This window comes from Electrophorus electricus, chromosome 7 (assembly GCF_041902795.1).
Source record: "Electrophorus electricus isolate QZ-2024a chromosome 7, ASM4190279v1, whole genome shotgun sequence".
Taxonomy (NCBI): domain Eukaryota; kingdom Metazoa; phylum Chordata; class Actinopteri; order Gymnotiformes; family Gymnotidae; genus Electrophorus; species Electrophorus electricus.
Genome location: NC_137503.1, coordinates 13574283 through 13590791, shown reverse-complemented (window position 1 = coordinate 13590791; position 16509 = coordinate 13574283). Strand labels below are relative to the sequence as shown.

At 39.7% G+C, this 16509-nt stretch overlaps 3 protein-coding genes across 7 annotated transcripts in view; 2 read left to right on the top strand and 1 right to left on the bottom strand.

Moving 5' to 3' along the window:
- syt2b (synaptotagmin IIb) overlaps positions 1 to 4670 on the top strand; it is a 39912-nt gene extending 35242 nt beyond the window's left edge. For both annotated transcript variants that reach the window (XM_027000733.3, XM_027000732.3), the window contains exons 8-9: positions 339 to 472; positions 907 to 4670. In XM_027000733.3, coding sequence (XP_026856534.1) covers positions 339 to 472; positions 907 to 1122 — 350 coding nt within the window. In that variant the 3' untranslated portion in view covers positions 1123 to 4670. The remainder of the gene's footprint in view (positions 1 to 338; positions 473 to 906) is intronic.
- A 781-nt stretch (positions 4671 to 5451) lies between these two features.
- On the top strand, positions 5452 to 6461 carry manbal (mannosidase beta like). Of its 2 annotated transcripts, none has more exons than XM_027000696.3 (3): positions 5452 to 5605; positions 5809 to 5961; positions 6151 to 6461. In XM_027000696.3, the coding sequence occupies exons 2-3, from the start codon at positions 5812 to 5814 to the stop codon at positions 6259 to 6261; spliced, it is 261 nt and encodes an 86-aa protein (XP_026856497.1). In that variant the 5' UTR covers positions 5452 to 5605; positions 5809 to 5811; the 3' UTR covers positions 6262 to 6461. The 2 variants fall into 2 exon arrangements, with proteins under 2 accessions (XP_026856497.1, XP_026856496.1); XM_027000695.3 differs by having other exon boundaries at positions 5470 to 5611.
- A 556-nt stretch (positions 6462 to 7017) lies between these two features.
- On the bottom strand, positions 7018 to 16212 carry nfatc2b (nuclear factor of activated T cells 2b). 3 transcript variants are annotated; one of them, XM_027000738.3, is made up of 10 exons: positions 15858 to 16212; positions 14285 to 15242; positions 13866 to 14034; positions 12833 to 13035; positions 12382 to 12554; positions 11702 to 11842; positions 9982 to 10037; positions 9763 to 9895; positions 9031 to 9648; positions 7018 to 7929 (listed from the first exon to the last, which is right to left on the bottom strand). In XM_027000738.3, the coding sequence occupies exons 1-10, from the start codon at positions 15979 to 15981 to the stop codon at positions 7880 to 7882; spliced, it is 2625 nt and encodes an 874-aa protein (XP_026856539.2). In that variant the 5' UTR covers positions 15982 to 16212; the 3' UTR covers positions 7018 to 7879. The 3 variants fall into 3 exon arrangements, with proteins under 3 accessions (XP_026856539.2, XP_026856540.2, XP_026856541.2); XM_027000739.3 differs by having other exon boundaries at positions 14285 to 15239; positions 15858 to 16211; XM_027000740.3 differs by having other exon boundaries at positions 14285 to 15290; positions 15858 to 15991.
- Between the last annotated feature and the right edge of the window lie 297 nt (positions 16213 to 16509).

Below are 16509 nucleotides of genomic sequence, written 5' to 3'. Positions count from 1 at the left end.
ATCATAAAAGAAGTGCCTAATCAGAAATGGAAAGGTTAAACACATTCCTCTGTTACAGATTACTTCTTATCTGATTAAGCCATAATCAGTAATCTGAAATCTGAAAGGATTTCGGGAACTCAATAATATTTCATAATTGAACTTCAGTACTTTTGAAAAACTTTCTACTTGAAGGTGAAATAATATGCTGAAGTAAACTGTCACTAAATTTCTTCAATTTATATTTAGTTACCATTTTCCTGAGGTATTGTATGCAAATATACTTTACTGTCACTTTTTAATAGTGAATAATGCATACTGGATTAGTCAGTAGTTGTTTTGGCTGACCTTCTTTGCAGATCCATATGTGAAGATTCAGCTATTGCAGAATGGCAAGCGGCTGAAGAAGAAGAAGACAACAGTGAAGAAAAACACACTGAACCCATACTACAATGAGTCCTTCAGCTTTGAGATCCCACTGGAACAGATGCAGGCACGCTGTTACCACACATTGTCCTGTGTTTCACTATAACTCTCCGTAACACAGACCATAACAGAGACCGTAACACATAGCATATAAAAATCATTACTTCACCACATAATTTTTTGGAAAGTAATCTTTGCAGTGCTGTCTTGTCCTTGAGAACCATATCCACATTTTTGTTCTGGTCCTGCCCCCAAAGTATATATGTCAAGTCACAAAGGAAGAGTGACAACACTCTGCTGAAGAGTGGTTGCTCATTGAAGAATTCTGTGTTGTAAAAAAAGAAATTGGGTTAGGGACTTCTGGTAAAGTGATTCTATACATAGCCAAAAGGTTTCCTTTCCCTATTCATATTTTATCCTTAGGTTTGTAAACTGTTTTAATTGGCACATACGCTGGCATTCTTGGCTTATTTTTAAGGCTCTCTTTGTTTTGCACTCTAGAAAATCCTTGTGGTGGTCACTGTCTTCGACTATGACAAGATCGGCAAGAACGACGCCATCGGGAAGATCTTCATCGGCAGCAAGGGCACGGGCACGGAGCTGAAGCACTGGTCTGACATGCTGGCCAACCCACGCCGTCCCATTGCCCAGTGGCATACCCTCAAAGAGGAAGAGGACATAGACGCCACGCTGGCCAGCCTCTTCGCCAAGAAGTAACCTCATCGCTCTGCAATCCGTCCGCCCAATTCACTGCTGCATGAGACCTTCCGACATCCCACGCGCCACCATGTCTACTCAAGATAATCACAACGTATCCAAAATAATATACTTGAAGTAAACAGCCATTGCTGAATGTGAAAACTCCCTCTCTGTCCATCACCTTTTCACCATGTAGTGTACACCGAATAGAAGCATGAAGAGATGGTTGAAGAAGAAGACATTTTTTGTCCTAAAGCAGTTTTCAGATTGTCATCCCATGCTCTTGCGGCAGAATGACATTTGCACTTGATGAAGGCATACAGCCTCCATAACACTGATAGAGTATCATTATGCATGACACGTACAGCCTCTGGTCATTTGACAACAACAATCCAATCTGATTCAATAAAAAAATTGCTATTGAATGTAAGTAAGGAATGAGGTATGAAAAGGGGCATCTATAAAGAATAAGAAGGTACTACAAAATTGACTACCTGAAACCAGCCAGGTCAGTAGTTTGGGAAGGTGTCAGCAATGGGTCAGAATTTGCATTTTTTCACACAGGAAAATATGCTTGATTAAATATCACCTCATGTATACACTGTTTCACATTAGGTCAGTTATCAGGGTTCATGTATTCCATTAAGAGTCCCAGGTTAAGCTACCGAAAATGTCATATTCTGTGATGAAATTGTTTACAATGTTGAATGAAAACATTTTGGGCTGCTGAATTAGAATTAAAACTTGAGACTTGTTTTAGATAAATCTAAGTTTTGAATCTGTATTTCGGATGTTAAGGTAAATGAAGAATCATAGATATGATTTTGATAAGGGATTTTTATGCCTCTGTATATACAGTTTATCAACTGTTGAAAAATGGGGTAATCAGTAAGAAGAGTTAGTAATAGTATAGCATTACCTTATTCTTAAAATTGAAACATATCCTACAAACCTATATTTGTCAGAGTCTTATGCAAGGGTTTAAAAAGAGACAATAGTGATTACACTGATGTGCCAAATGGGGACTCTCATGCCTCTCTCATTATCAGATACCATTTACACTATACTGAAGAATGCTTTATGAGAATCAATATATTGTCCATTTACATTTACATTTACATTTACATACACCTAAATTGGTGTATGTACCTTATACATGTTAAGGCTCATTGGTTAGTTACTGCATTGTTTGTTTGAAACAAACGTGCGTACTCAAAATTCCATGCAGTAACATAACATTACTCTTTGAAATGCCAAAGTAATAATGCAGGTCTAATGGTAAAGGGCACAGTTCACTGGAGAAGTGATAATCAGAGTCCCATCTCCTTATGTTATAAGAACAAATCAAGGCAATAGGCAACAATTCACTCTAGCCATTGGTGTGCACTCCCCCTCCCTTGATTTCCTCTAACTTTGCTTTGTAGATACGCATTGATCAACTTTGTTACTACAGCATGTATCTATAACTTGATGTACATAGAAGCATGTTTTGAAGATAGAGCATTATTATATTGTGAATGTGTGTGGCATTTGTCATTTTGATAATAAAATGTAGAGGAAATATGCACTGACTGCACATTTTATTAAACTTCCCAGAATGGGTGTAGGACTGAATGTAAATCTAGAGCTATAGACATAAAGCCTTTCCGGTTACTTTTATTTTGCCTGGGTCTTAGAAGTGCTACTAGGAGCTGTGTGCAAATTATGTGCTACTCAGTTAAATCACATATTTGTGGTTTCATTTGTAATTGATTTGTTTATTCTTGTGCTTATTGTGTTTTCTTTATGTCAACTTTGTCTAGTCAATATTTATATTTACATGTTAATGTTTGTGTATTTGTTCAGGCCTTGTGACATGTTTTGGGCAATCTCTGTATATGAAAAATAAGGAAAGCATAGTCAGTCAGAAGCCATATGTGGGCCCTATTCCACAAAAATTCCATTATCCCAGTATAAAATCACTTCCGTTATATACTTACAGACTCATTGCACAGCTTTTTGATTAAACAAAATCGAAGTTGATAAATTTCAGACATAAACATAAGTGCCTGTTCAAAGGCAGTGTGAGAGTTTATTTCTTTAAACTAACAAAACACAACAAAAGTAATTTATTAGGATGTTATTAATAGGCTACCTCCACATTTATATCAGTATAATCAATTATTTGATTAATTGAATTAATTGAAATTAATTGATTTGGCATTTCACATTAATCAGTGCATATACTTGAAAAATATAATTAATTACAGTTCAAGATATCCACAAGTAACAGTGGCTTGATTTTATTATGCAATGCACATCTGTATTGGTGTGTGTGTGTGTGTGTGTGTGTGTGTGTGTGTGTGTGTGTGTGTGTGTGTGTGTGTGTGTGTAAAATTGAAAAACAGAATAAGTGTTTATTTTATTTATAAGGTTAGCTTTTTTAAATATGGTTTTCCAGGTGGCAGAAAGAAATGAAAGGTTTATGTACCATCATGTTTCCAAAAGAATCATTATCAATTCAAAATTCAAAATAAGGATGTTGTATTAAAAGCCTGATATATAAAATAACGTGGGATTATATGTGTTTCCCTATTTTTTTTAAAAAATCACCTGTTAGTTGTACTGTTATGTGTGGGTCTTTTAATGTTTGAAATGAGGACAATGTAATGTCTGTGATTGTGCAAAAATGCTGTGAATATCCTACTGTGAAGATCTTTTGTTTGTTTCTTTACCATATGGCACAAGAATGAAACCTCTCCTGGGTTATGCCTTTGGAATTGGGCTTGCATCATAAAAAGCCCAGTTGAAAGGGCAAACATCCTGTTGTTTTTGAGCTCTTTTTCATCTTGAATACCTTGTGTCCGGCAGTTTGAAGTCATCGCTAGGTTCTCTAGTCCAGTGGTTTGGTGATGTGCTTTTTCAGTTCTTTTGAGCTGTCTTGCACGTCCATGCTACTGTGTGGAATTCCATTTCTGTCTGTTGTAGCCTACCTACCTTGCAATAGGATTAATACTAAAAATGTCTTCACATTTCTTCTGTGACCATAATTTAAAAGCTGCAGGGGTTCTATAACACCCCCCCTGTCGAACTTAACAGACAACAAATCCCAGTCTTCCCTGGGACACTGTGGATGCCAAATGATTGGCCCCTTTTCTTGTTGAAATGTTTAACTCCACTTTCTTTTGGACCTGTATGAACCATAGAGACTTTACTGATGCAATACTGTCAGCAGTCTTGCTTACTAACCTGGTCTAATGTGCTCGTCCTCTGCACTCGGCTCACCACAAGCACCACGTAGACACTTTTTCCAAAGAACTGCTCAACCCTCCTCCCATTTTTTGTCTCGTGTAGGGGTGTATCAGTGATTCCTTCTGTGGATGCTTTGGCATGCTTTTACTTCTCTTAAAGAGGAACACATTTTCCAGTGGAATATAGACCTTTGCTACTCCTGTAGCTTATAGTCATAATGTAAACCATTAATATCCATACATCCAGAGATGCCAATCATTAAAAAGGTCTACATGCAGATTCATCAGTTGGTTATTGCTTAGCTAATCAGATAAAAATAAATGGTGTTTTAAATATCTTTGTGTGGAGTGGTGTGTCAGCTCTCAACTGCATTTCTATGTTTAATATAGAGTAGCATATCTAAATGCTACCTTATCCAAAAAGAAACATCAAAGTTGCTTTTGAAAACATAGCTGCTTTTGCAGGATTTTAAGGGTCACTGGCCTGTCTCAAGGTGAAGCACAGTGAAGTGAGTGTGAAGGCATTTGCTTGGATCTGAGTAATTAAGGGGCTCTTGATCTCTACAGTTGTACCATTAATAAAGATTAGTGAGCCAGTGCCTCACCTATGGCAGCTTTACATGGCCATTCCACCAGTCCACTTTCCATCACAGTGGTACAGGTTAACCTTTATCTGATCTCTCCATAAGATTTTACCTGAACTACACAGGTAGTTTTGTATTTTTTGTACTTATGTATTCAGGCCTTTCTGTTCTACAGGTAAACTCTGAGGTCATACCAGTTATTCTTTGATACATCTGTGGCCATACAATGTTCTTGATCTGTACAACCATTTTTATTTGGAACTGGATTATTTGGTCATTCTCTACTGTGGTCTTCTGTGGTGGGTTTTGTTTGCTTGTTTGTTGCTGCTTAACAGACCAGTTTATTTTGCTGTCTAAGATTTGAGCTGTCTATAATTCATTCTAGATGGTTCACACGACGCATGCACTCTGATTAACGCTGACAGTTCGCACTTTACCTTCAGGGTCATTATTTCATTGTAAATACGATTTGAAAACATCGAAAACTATCACTTCAAACGCTTACAGACCGCGCCTAAATGCCTGGCTCGTTTATGCCCCTACACAGTAGGTGGCGGTGTGTAATTTCCTTTAGAGAACTCAGTGTGTTCAGGTTAACTCTACAGAAATAGTGAACCAAAGGACCGGACTAGCAGCCTAGTTCTATTGAGTTTAAACTCATAGCGACGAGTTTGAGGTTTTTGCATTGTAAGTGTAAGTGATACGTCGATTTTATTAAAAAAAACTATTTTAATGCTGTCATTCTGTACAGCGTACTTTTGCGTTTAGCCATCCAGCTAGCTATTTAGCTACGTGGCTAACGCCATCCCCGAGTGTTTTAGAGAGGCAGGCATATTCATGTTTTTTTTTTATTTTTTATTTTTTTGCTTATATCGTTTACCTATCCACAGACAATGTCTGGAGACTTGGATCTCTCACCACCAGAAGTTCCGGAACCCACCTTCTTTGAAAGTCTCTTGCGCTATGGCCTCTTTCTTGGAGCCATTTTTCAACTTGTCTGCATCTTGGCAATAATTATACCCACATCCAAGAGCTATGAACAGGTAACGTTGGCGCATACAATATGTACATGAGAATAATATGTGCACTATCATAGTCTCTTGCCATGTAATAGCAAAATATTTGCATTCTGTTTATCAGTTCAGTCTCTATTCTGTTCATTTGAAACCAGGCTAATATATTTTGCACTAGCTAATGTGGGATACCAACTCTAACAAGTGTTACACTCCTAGGAAGAGACTGCAGAACCATCAGACACAAAAACTGAACAGAGCAAGAAGCCAAAAGCACCTGTACAGCAGATTCGACAGAAGCTAAAAAAGGAGAGCAAGAAGAAGAGATAAGGCTCAAGAAGTTTAAGTTCAAAAACCTTCATTATGGACCATCAACACTAAAGACACATTTCATGTGAAATTTCCTGTTGGTAGATCTGGCACCAAGACGTACCATATATTCAATTCCGGATCCAATTTGCGTCAGTGCATTTTAAAATGTTATTAAAACAAAATATTCCATCGTTTCATTAAAGTGTATAATAAGCGTGGGATAGTTCTATTCTATATATATATACACCTTTCAATCATAACCAGTGTTTTACCCCACAAGACCTGCCATCAAAACCAGTCGTCTAGCCATCACGATTTTGACACTGGTCAAAGTCACTCTTGCACACTTGCACATTTTTCCTGTTTCCGACAACACATCAACTTCACTTGTTCACTTTCTGCATAATATGTTCTGTCCGAAAATTCCAGGGTGCAACTTATATCGTAAATCTTGTGTACTTACACACGTACACACACCCACACATGAAGATTTTCAGTAATGCAGTGTTTCCAGAGAAACAGGATGTGCTGTTGGAAATTAAACCAGTTTATGTTCTATATTATTACTTTAATAAACTTGATTGCTTAATTTATAATTAACTTATAGGTAAGCTCTCAAGGAGGTGTGTATGTATATATATATATATATATATATATATATATATATATATATGTGTGTGTGTGTGTGTGTGTGTGTGTGTATACATATATATATATATATGTGTGTGTGTGTGTGTGTGTATACATATATATATATATATATATATATATATATATATATATATATATATATATATATATATATACACACACACACACACAGACACACCAGAGATCTTACCTATATGTTGGTAATTGTAAGTTTACTAATTAACTGTTCCACTTTTAGCAACATTTCATTTGTAATACAAGTCTGTTATAAGAACGATTGTTGTTACTTAAATAGAACTAATCTTAATTTTCTAATGCTAGTCTAAGAAATATGCTGCTCTCAGTTTCTCTTTAGTCTGAGACTTTTTTCATTTTTATGTTATTGTATGCAACAAAAACACTTCAATAAGTGACAGCCACTATTAATATTGTGAAAAAACTGGCAAGTCAGTTCAACAGTAAATTTAAGTAATACAGTGCATTTAATTTGAAATATACAATCATAAATACATCTTCATAAAATGTCATTTCAAAAGCAAAATGAAATGAGAACATTGCAATTTATAAAATATAAGGGCAAAAAAACTACAAGATTGATATAACTGCATTTGTACTTTCATACATTAGAAAACCGTTGGGTTTTAAAGATCCAACAAATAGCATTTTCCATTAAAATCTAATGGAACATAAATAGAAAATGACACTACTAAGGGTTAGTACCAGAAACACTAACTTGTATGCTGCCTGGAAAATGAACTTTCCCATCAGAAATAATATCCAAACTTAAAGGTAATATGCATATCCTGACTCTCCTATTTATGTGACCATAAACAATATGCATCAATATTACAATTAATAAGCACAGTAACTCTAAAATGTTACTTACTATACCTTTAAAAACCTTTAGATATAAAATAAAGATCTAGTACAGACATAAAGTGGGGTCTTCAAAAAAGATTTTTAGGTGGATTTTCTGCAATGGCCATTACTGTTCACTGTTGTGAACAGTAAGATCTTTTCTGATCACTTCATTCACTGTATGAACAAAAGAGAAACACCAGCAGTCATAGAGCATGTGATTGTATTCAAATTCTCTACAGTCATGAAGCTACTGCTTAGAGTAAAGAAAAAACTGGTTTATTAAGGCCTAGATGTGATACAAAGGCTTCTGTCACTGCAGTGGAAAGTGCGCAATCAGGAATACTGCAGTATTTGCCCCACCTAGGTTAGCATGAGAGTGGATATTTGTTCACTAGGGGGAAGCAGAGAGCAACAGTAAATCTCATCACCAGGCAACCTCTGATGCTTTATTTGGTTTTGCTTCCTGTGGCGGAACAGAAATGTTAACCTAGTGGGCTAAAATTGGAAACTTTTCTCCCTCTTCAGTCTAAAATTAGAACAAGGGGTAGATGTGACAGGTAGCAATGGGCCTTAAACAGAAGCCAAAGTCACTGTACTCTACAAGAGACTTTGCTATCATTCTACACATCAAATGATAAATTTAATAATAGGAATATCTTACTATACTTAATGCTTCTTAACAGTCAAGCTAGTTAAACATTTGTGCATAACCTGAACCTCTTCAAAGCAAATATGTTTCCTTTTATTAATTAGCTTAGTGTGCCTAGTTCTACCTATGTCGAGAACTCTTATTAGGCGATATGTAATGTGACTTTTTCAGTGTGATTGAGGACAGTAAATCACTAGAAACAAAAACAAAGGGGGGAAAAAACATTTATTCACTAGAGGTTTTGTGATTTAATCCATTGATCAATAGTCCTCATGGATTTATTCTGTTCTACTGTAACACCCACCAAATAGAGATAGCTCACAGCTCCATATTGAACGGGCTTTGCCAGAGACTATTAAAAGCACTGACCCACATAGCATAGGCTGAAAAGGGGGGCATGCATTAGAGAACAAATGCCCACTGATCTACTCTAGGTCATGAGCTCTTTCTTGACACTATAAACAGTGGAGTATTAACCACTGGAACAACTAGACAGTGTTCCTTCAATTAATCACTTGTCATTATGGGTCTTCTGGGTCTTTTGCAGTGAACAGGTTACAGGGCTACATGCCCATGGTATCAATAGCAAAATTAGCTATTAAAGTAGAAGGAGCAAGCCCACTCACCATCATCCAGATAGGCTTGGTCCAGATTCTCCTGCTTGATTGTGACTCTTGCAGGACTGCTGATCCTCTGATGCTCCACAGGGGCGCCAAGCTGCTGCAGGGCATAGCTCTTCCCTGGCGGGGACCTCCCAGCCACAGAGGGCGCTCTTGGACCAAAGCCCCTCTGGTGAGCCACAACAGGGCTGAGCTCTGACACCTCTAATCCAGGGAACACGGAGGCAGTGGCCTTGTAGCTGGGCTCAGCTACGGCATGCTGGTAGCCAGCAGGCTTGAGATGAGAGGCCAGGTTCGGGCCCATGCCAGCCATGTGGCTGGGCGAGCTGGCATGCCCTCTGGCATCAGGGTGATCCAGGGCATGCTCATAGTGAGCAGGGCTGCTGCCAAGGGCCTCCAGGTGGCTTTGGTAGAGGGCCGGAGGGTACTCTGTGGCTGGAGGGTACATAAGTGCACTGCTCCTCGGAGAGGCCGCGCCTCCCATGCCAGGCATGGCACAGCTGCTGGCATTAAGCGGCACAGCATGGCAACAGGACTGTGGAGACACGCCCAAAACCTGGGGCACCGTGCCTCCAAGATGACCATATTGATAATCATCCACTGGCTCTGCCTTTATCAGTGGCACTGGAAGATGCATGAGAGCATTTCTTCATTAGTACAGCAAAGTGAAAGCTTTAGGAAAACCACTTCAAATACAATAAATGCAGTGATTTGCATGTTTTAAGGACAGTGGGTCACCTGAAAGTGGCATGTAGGTGAAATGCTGTGGCTGACTGCGTTTCCTCTTTCCATTTAACACGCAAAAGTTGACTTTGGCTGGGTGGTAGATGCTGGTATCTCGGTATGGAGGAATGTCCAAATACAACATGTTCTGAGACAGACACATTAAGGATTCAGCTCCAAAGAGATCCATACAAGGACTTTATCTTCTCAGCTGCACATCACCTAAGTACTTACAGTTTGGCTTTTTTCTCTGTCAACCCTAGCTTCAGCTTCCCATACTTCCAAGCCATCTGTAGGAACCAAACAGTGATTAAGAGCTTCACCAAGGTTTACAGGTTAGGTTTGGGATTTATGATTTTTCACAGTGATTCTCAGGACCTGCGCCAGATGCACCCCATTTTTGCTCCGTCCTAGCTGCCACTCACTTTATGTGAACCAACTGAACACTGAATATGAAAAACTGGGCAATGGGTTAGACCAAAAACATGGACCGTTTGAAGGGCCCCAAGTACTGGACTGAGAAAACACTGATTTAGAGCATCTGCTGCATAACATATTCAACAACATGTTATAACAACATGTCATATAGGAATCTAGCCAGTTTTTAACACTGAATATGCATGGAACTATAATATTGTTTTTTCCATAAGTTCATGTCTCTCTACAGAACTAATCCCACTTCACCAACACCTTTAACATCTCTAAACTCTAGCCAATGTCCTGATTTCATTGTTCAGAGCCACAACAAACTCCAACTCCCACTGCATCCTTTCCGTGACTCTGGGTGCATAGGGCAAAACAGCACAGTCCCTTTCATGTGCGGCTCGCTGAGTAGCCCCTCCCCCCGCACCTCCGCACGCCAGCCTACACACTCTGCACTGAGCGAAGGAAGGAGGAGACTCCGCTTGTAGATTGTATCGTTGCAATGTCTAACCACATCCTTTAGCACAGCTCAATGGAAAATGGCGGCAAAACTTACATTTGCCAGACAGAAAAAACTTTATGGTGCATTTGTGTTCTACACAGCTGAACTGTGTCTGCAGTCTAAATTAAACCGAAGGTTGACCTGTTGTTTTGTACATTCATTTTGTTTGTGAGAGTACCTTAGAGTTCAAGATTTATTTCTAAGATTTTTTGTTCAAAGCAAAACACCATATACAAAGAAGTAAAAATACCAGCTGTTTACATTTTTTCCCCCAAAGTACTTTACATTCAGATATTTTAAAAAGTAGTACAAATAGTGCTACTTAATTTAGGTGACTTTATTATATTTATATTACATTAACCTTTTTGACCTTACTTTGTGTACTAAAAATCAACAATTATATGTAACAATTTTATATATATATAATTGTAAGCTATATATATAAATAATACATTTTATAATACACACACACGCATATATATATATATATATATATATATATATATATATATATATATATATATATATATATATATATATATATATATATATATATATATAAATGTATTATTGTATTATGTATTATTATAAATGTATTATTTATATATATAGCTTACAATTATATATATATATATATAAAATTGTTACATATAATTGTTGATTTTTAGTACACAAAAAAAAAGCATGGATCAGATTTAAAATTTTAGTATGGTTTATTTGAGTCTAGTGTTTGGTGTAGTTTATCATCTTTCTCTGTAAACACTGACATAGTGGCATGAGGTGTGTGTTTGTGCATGCATGCGTGTTGCTGCTTTGCAAACCAGTTATCTGTTTCCCCTTCTTACTCTGCTGCAGCAGACCACCTTTGGCCAAACCAGGCTACAGTGTAAAATGCAAACTCTCATGGGCTGGCTCTAGCCTGACATGCAATTGACTTGAACACAACTCCAAAACAAATGATATGCTAATTCGGTCTGCAGCCAACGGGGCCCTGGATGCTCCTGGCTTTGTGCTGCCCACGCTACACACCTTGGGTTTTCTCGGTGAAGAGCACCCTGGACTCTGAGGTGAAATTTTGTCCAGTCAGGATCATCCTCAGGCCACCCAGCACTGAGCAGCAGTCCACGTCCTGCCTCTCCACGGCGGGGAGCTCAAGGGCAGACCTCTGAGCTGGAAGAGAGTGAAAGCGGCAGAGTGACGAGTTGATTGTCCCTTGCTACGAGCACATGGCTTCTTGCTGCCACATCACCTGAGCTGGGTTTAGTAAGTTATATTTCAAGTTACTTTTTTGTTATTGGTTTTCTTTGCTGCCATGACAATCTAGTTATGCACTTTTACTAACCAATGTGTTATCTTAGCTGCACTGGTCTGGAGTACCCATATAACAAGGTAAATTAGGCCTACCCTCAACCTGTGAGTAGCAAGATTCTGATTATTCCTAATAAATTAATTTTTGGTAAATTAATTCAGGCATTCAGACTGAAATCAAATTTCTCCCACCTTGTTGTGAAGTATGCGAGGTACTAGAAAACCACAAATATATGACTATCTGTAACTTGGGTACATAAATTGCATTGAATTACTATGTTCAAAATGAGTCTAATCCAGTGTAATCTGGTTTAACTGAGACAAAACGGAGAAAACCAACAAAAGCAATCAGAGGGTGGTGCCACCCTTTCTGCAGACTTAGATTTGGTTTGAACACTCACAGCACTCTATGGGCTGGGATGCGACCTGCAGAGAGATCCACTGGCCGCTGGGCTGAGGCACGTGCACGCGGAAGACGAGGCGCACACGCGTGTTCTTGCGGCCCACGTCTGTCTCGCCTTTGCGCAGCTCGATGTCTGCGTTCTTCAGCTTCAGGATGCCAGCGCAGTCCACGCTTGGAGAGGCAATAAAAGCGCATGTGAATGAGCAGCAGCCCACGTGCAAGGCCTCTACTGCATTATCGAATGTTTTATAATAGCATAAAATGATGTTTATATATAATGCAAAAAGAGCACTGAGGCAAAAAAAAAAAGATATAATCAGCAAGATGACATGATGGATGTGTGATGAATCAGGTGTGTAAAAGCCAGGGAAATGCTACGCGTTAATGTTTTTAGTGGAGAGGGGCAGAGATAAGATAATAACAGCCTTTGAGAAGCCTGCTTTCCTTACACCGCCCGCATGCTGGCCTTTGGCTCAAGCGGCAACTCCAGGACCTTGGTCCCATTTGCTATCCTCTCACAGCTGCTGGTGGTGACTGTCTTGCCCGTGATGCGATGGACCTGGTAGAAGGCGTGCGGCCGTACAGCTCGCTCGTCCGCCGTACCGATGAAGACCTGCATGGCAAGCGCCTCTCGCCCTCCATAACCGTGCAGCTGCAGCAGGCACAAATAAACCTCTTGTCAGCCTTACACTTTACCGTCCAGTTTATGTACTGGATGCAGCATCACCTAGAGCTGCCATGACACTCATCAGACCCCATTACAGGTAAGGTTTTTTCTATATATGTACATAATACATTAATAACCAGGGAGAGTAAGGCAAAAATATTTTGTGATATAAAGGACAATGGAAAATATGAATGAATGCTGAGTGTTTTTTTCTAGACAGGAATGTCTAGTGGACCAACTATGCAGGACAGGCCTAAAATTTGACTATCCAGGGAAGTGAGAACTGAGGTGCCTTCGTCACTAGCAGGAAACACTAAATGATTTCAATATGGAGAAGCAGAGATAATGTCTAAAACTTGTTATGAAAACTCTCTTCCACTGTTCCTAAAAATACAAACTACTCCAAACTGCAGAAACAGGTAAATGAGACAGGGCTGAAAGTGAGAGGAACTGCTTTTGGTGTGTATATGTGTGCATGCATGTGTTTGTGTAGCTACTGTGACGGTAGATGAGAACAGAGCAGTCTCTGTGATAGTGTAGGCAAAAACACAAAGCTTAATTTCCATAGGCATGAACACCAAAGGTTGCCTGATAACATGGAGATACTGTCACTGCAATCACACAATCCCCACCTCCCTCTCCGGACCAAACCTTTCCCCATGCTATCTAGTTATCAAATCATATGAAGTCCTCAGTCTCTCAAGCCAATGCCTTTCCCACATGTAAAATTCGAAACCCTTCCACCCCACTGAGAAAACACTCCTACACATTGAGATATCCTTTGTCTCTCCTGCACATGACACGAGACAGTGTACCTGGACCACAGGGTGGCCTCCTGAGGCTGCTTTCACAGGCCCTCGGCTGCCTTCCGTCTCGTAATGGGCCCGGTGATGTGGTCTGGGCTGCACCTCTATGCTCAGCTCGTACTGCTTGGCACTGCTGGGCAGAGCCCAGTCCAGGGCAGGCAGGGATGCCACCGACATGCTGACAAACAGCAAAAGAGATTCTGTCACTCTCACACTATGGCACTCACAGTTCACTGGCTCCCCAAATTGTAAAATGAGGTCTGGCGCATGTGGAAGCTAACAGCTACCTTAAGGTGGAGAGTAATTCTCTGACTAAATCAAGATGTGTTCATTCATTCATAAAAATGGAGTTTAGAGCATTATTAGTCAAGCTTCACTCTCAGTGACAGTGACAGCTAATTTTTAGTTACAAAAGTTGACTTGTTTACCTGCACATTCCTGGGGCCAGCTGACTGGACCACTCGAGGGATGGTGTGAAATAGAAAGGCTCCATCACAGTCTCCTGCTTCACATCCTGAGCAGTTGAGAGGTTGGTATGCTCTGACAGGTTGTAGAATGAATACTCCTGATTGGGCCGCACAATCTTGGTGGGAATGGTTTTGGTCATGCCCTTGCTGAAGTTGTCGACAAATTCCTCCAGGTTGACTGGAGGTTCATAGGGTTTTGGCTGCTCCTCTCGCCTGGCATGGGGTGAGGGACTGCGGGAGCGTGGGCCCACCAGACTGGGGTTCTGGTACTGCTCATACGTGCGCTTGCCCTGGGGCGAAGCCGAGCGTGAACCTGGCCGTGGTGATGACACTCTGCTGCTGAGGAACGTCTCCTCCGTGATGCTGGTGCGCGGAGACGTGGTGGGAGAGGTACCCGGGGAGCCAGAAGGGTGGATGGCCTGGAGCCTCGGACACAGCTCGGCCACCGTCACAGCAGCCAGGGCCCCACTGCTGCTGGGTGAGACACATGGTGAAGGCTGGGGCGAGGGCTGGGGTGAGGGCTGGGGCGAGTACACCTCCGACTGCCAGCTGGTAGAGGAGTTGCTGCTTGCCGGGCTCAGGTTCTCCCGGTATATGGGGTTCTGGTAAGGAGGTACGGCCAGACGGCGGTTGATGTCCACCGGTGCCGTGTGCACGTGGTCACGCTGATGGTGGTGCAGGTCTGGGCAGGTGATCTCGATCCTGGGGCTGGAAGCTGGAAGAGCTCCAGAGTGTGATTGGAGGGAGTGCCCAAGAAGGTCTCTTAAATCTGGGTGGGGGCAGGCAAAAAAATCCTCAGAGGGTGGCTGGTGGTAGGAAGGTCCACTGAAGGAGAGATTACCGTATGGAACATGGCCTTGGTTGGTGCAAGATGAGTGTGGATTAGCATGGAGGTGAGATGGGGCATCAAGATCATCTGCTGAGAAACAGGAGAAATGCAGAGTTGACATGGGTCAGTGTTTCAACACTAAAGGGAAAGAAAAAATAAATGTTTTGGATGATTTATCTTGCGTTTAAGTAGGAGAGTACTAATCAGACTGTTTTAAAGTGGAAATAGAACATGTTCAGTTTAATAGCAATGCAAATGACTACCAGTAATAAACAATTACTCTATATATGTTGGTTAAATTTATATATACAATTTATTATTTACTGGAAAATGGAAAATTATACATGATGAAAAAATACACACACACACACACACACACACACACACACACACACACACATATATATATATATATATATATATATATATATATATATATATTTATTTATTTATTTTATTTTTATTTATTTATTTTTCCCATTATGTATAATTTTCCATTTTTGGTCATTAAACAAAAAGAAATAATAAAAACATAATAATAGGTCAATACATGAGTAGGTTATATTGTTATATTATGAAATAACCAGTGCCACCCATATAAGACATATACAGAGAATACAATTTTAACAAAATTGTGAATAGTCGGTGATGACTATTTGAGCATATTGGCCGTTTGGGAATAACTTTTTAAGTTCACCTACTGACCTTGATCATCATGAATTTCATTCCCATGTTGATTGTACAGGAAAAGAGGGAAAGGTAAGTCCATTTCATCTTGTCCGCTCCCCGAAGCGAATCCAGTATCATTGTTGTCATAGTTAGTATTCATTGGGGAAGTCTTCTCTCCACTTTTCACAAATAAAGTGTATTCCAAATTTCGCTAAAGCAGAAACAACAAGAACAAAAAAAATCTCTCGCAATGGCTACAGAATTCTTTGATTCGGGATGGCTATAACCTTTCGTAGGGTTGACTGCTAACATCCATCAAGCTGTCTTCGCGATACACTGACGCAACGCTTCAATTGAGAGAGAAAGCGGTGAACGCAGTGATCAAAGGGATCAGCAGCAACTTCCTGTTTGAAAAGAAACTCCTCCAGAACTTTGTGGTAAACTGTTTCTCAAACCCCAACCGTGACTTAGTTTATAATTTGAACTGTACTGGGTATCTAACAAAAAATAAATAAATAAAGGACAAGATTACTGCTAATTTACTTTTTTTAAGAAATCGAAATGTGTAATTTAAGAAATCTAAATTTAAGAACTCGAAAAGCGTAATTAAATTACAGCATTTAAAATATAATTGTTGTCCAGTTTGAGAAATCAATTCGAAGTTCAAAAATAGCCCAAAAAAAATAAA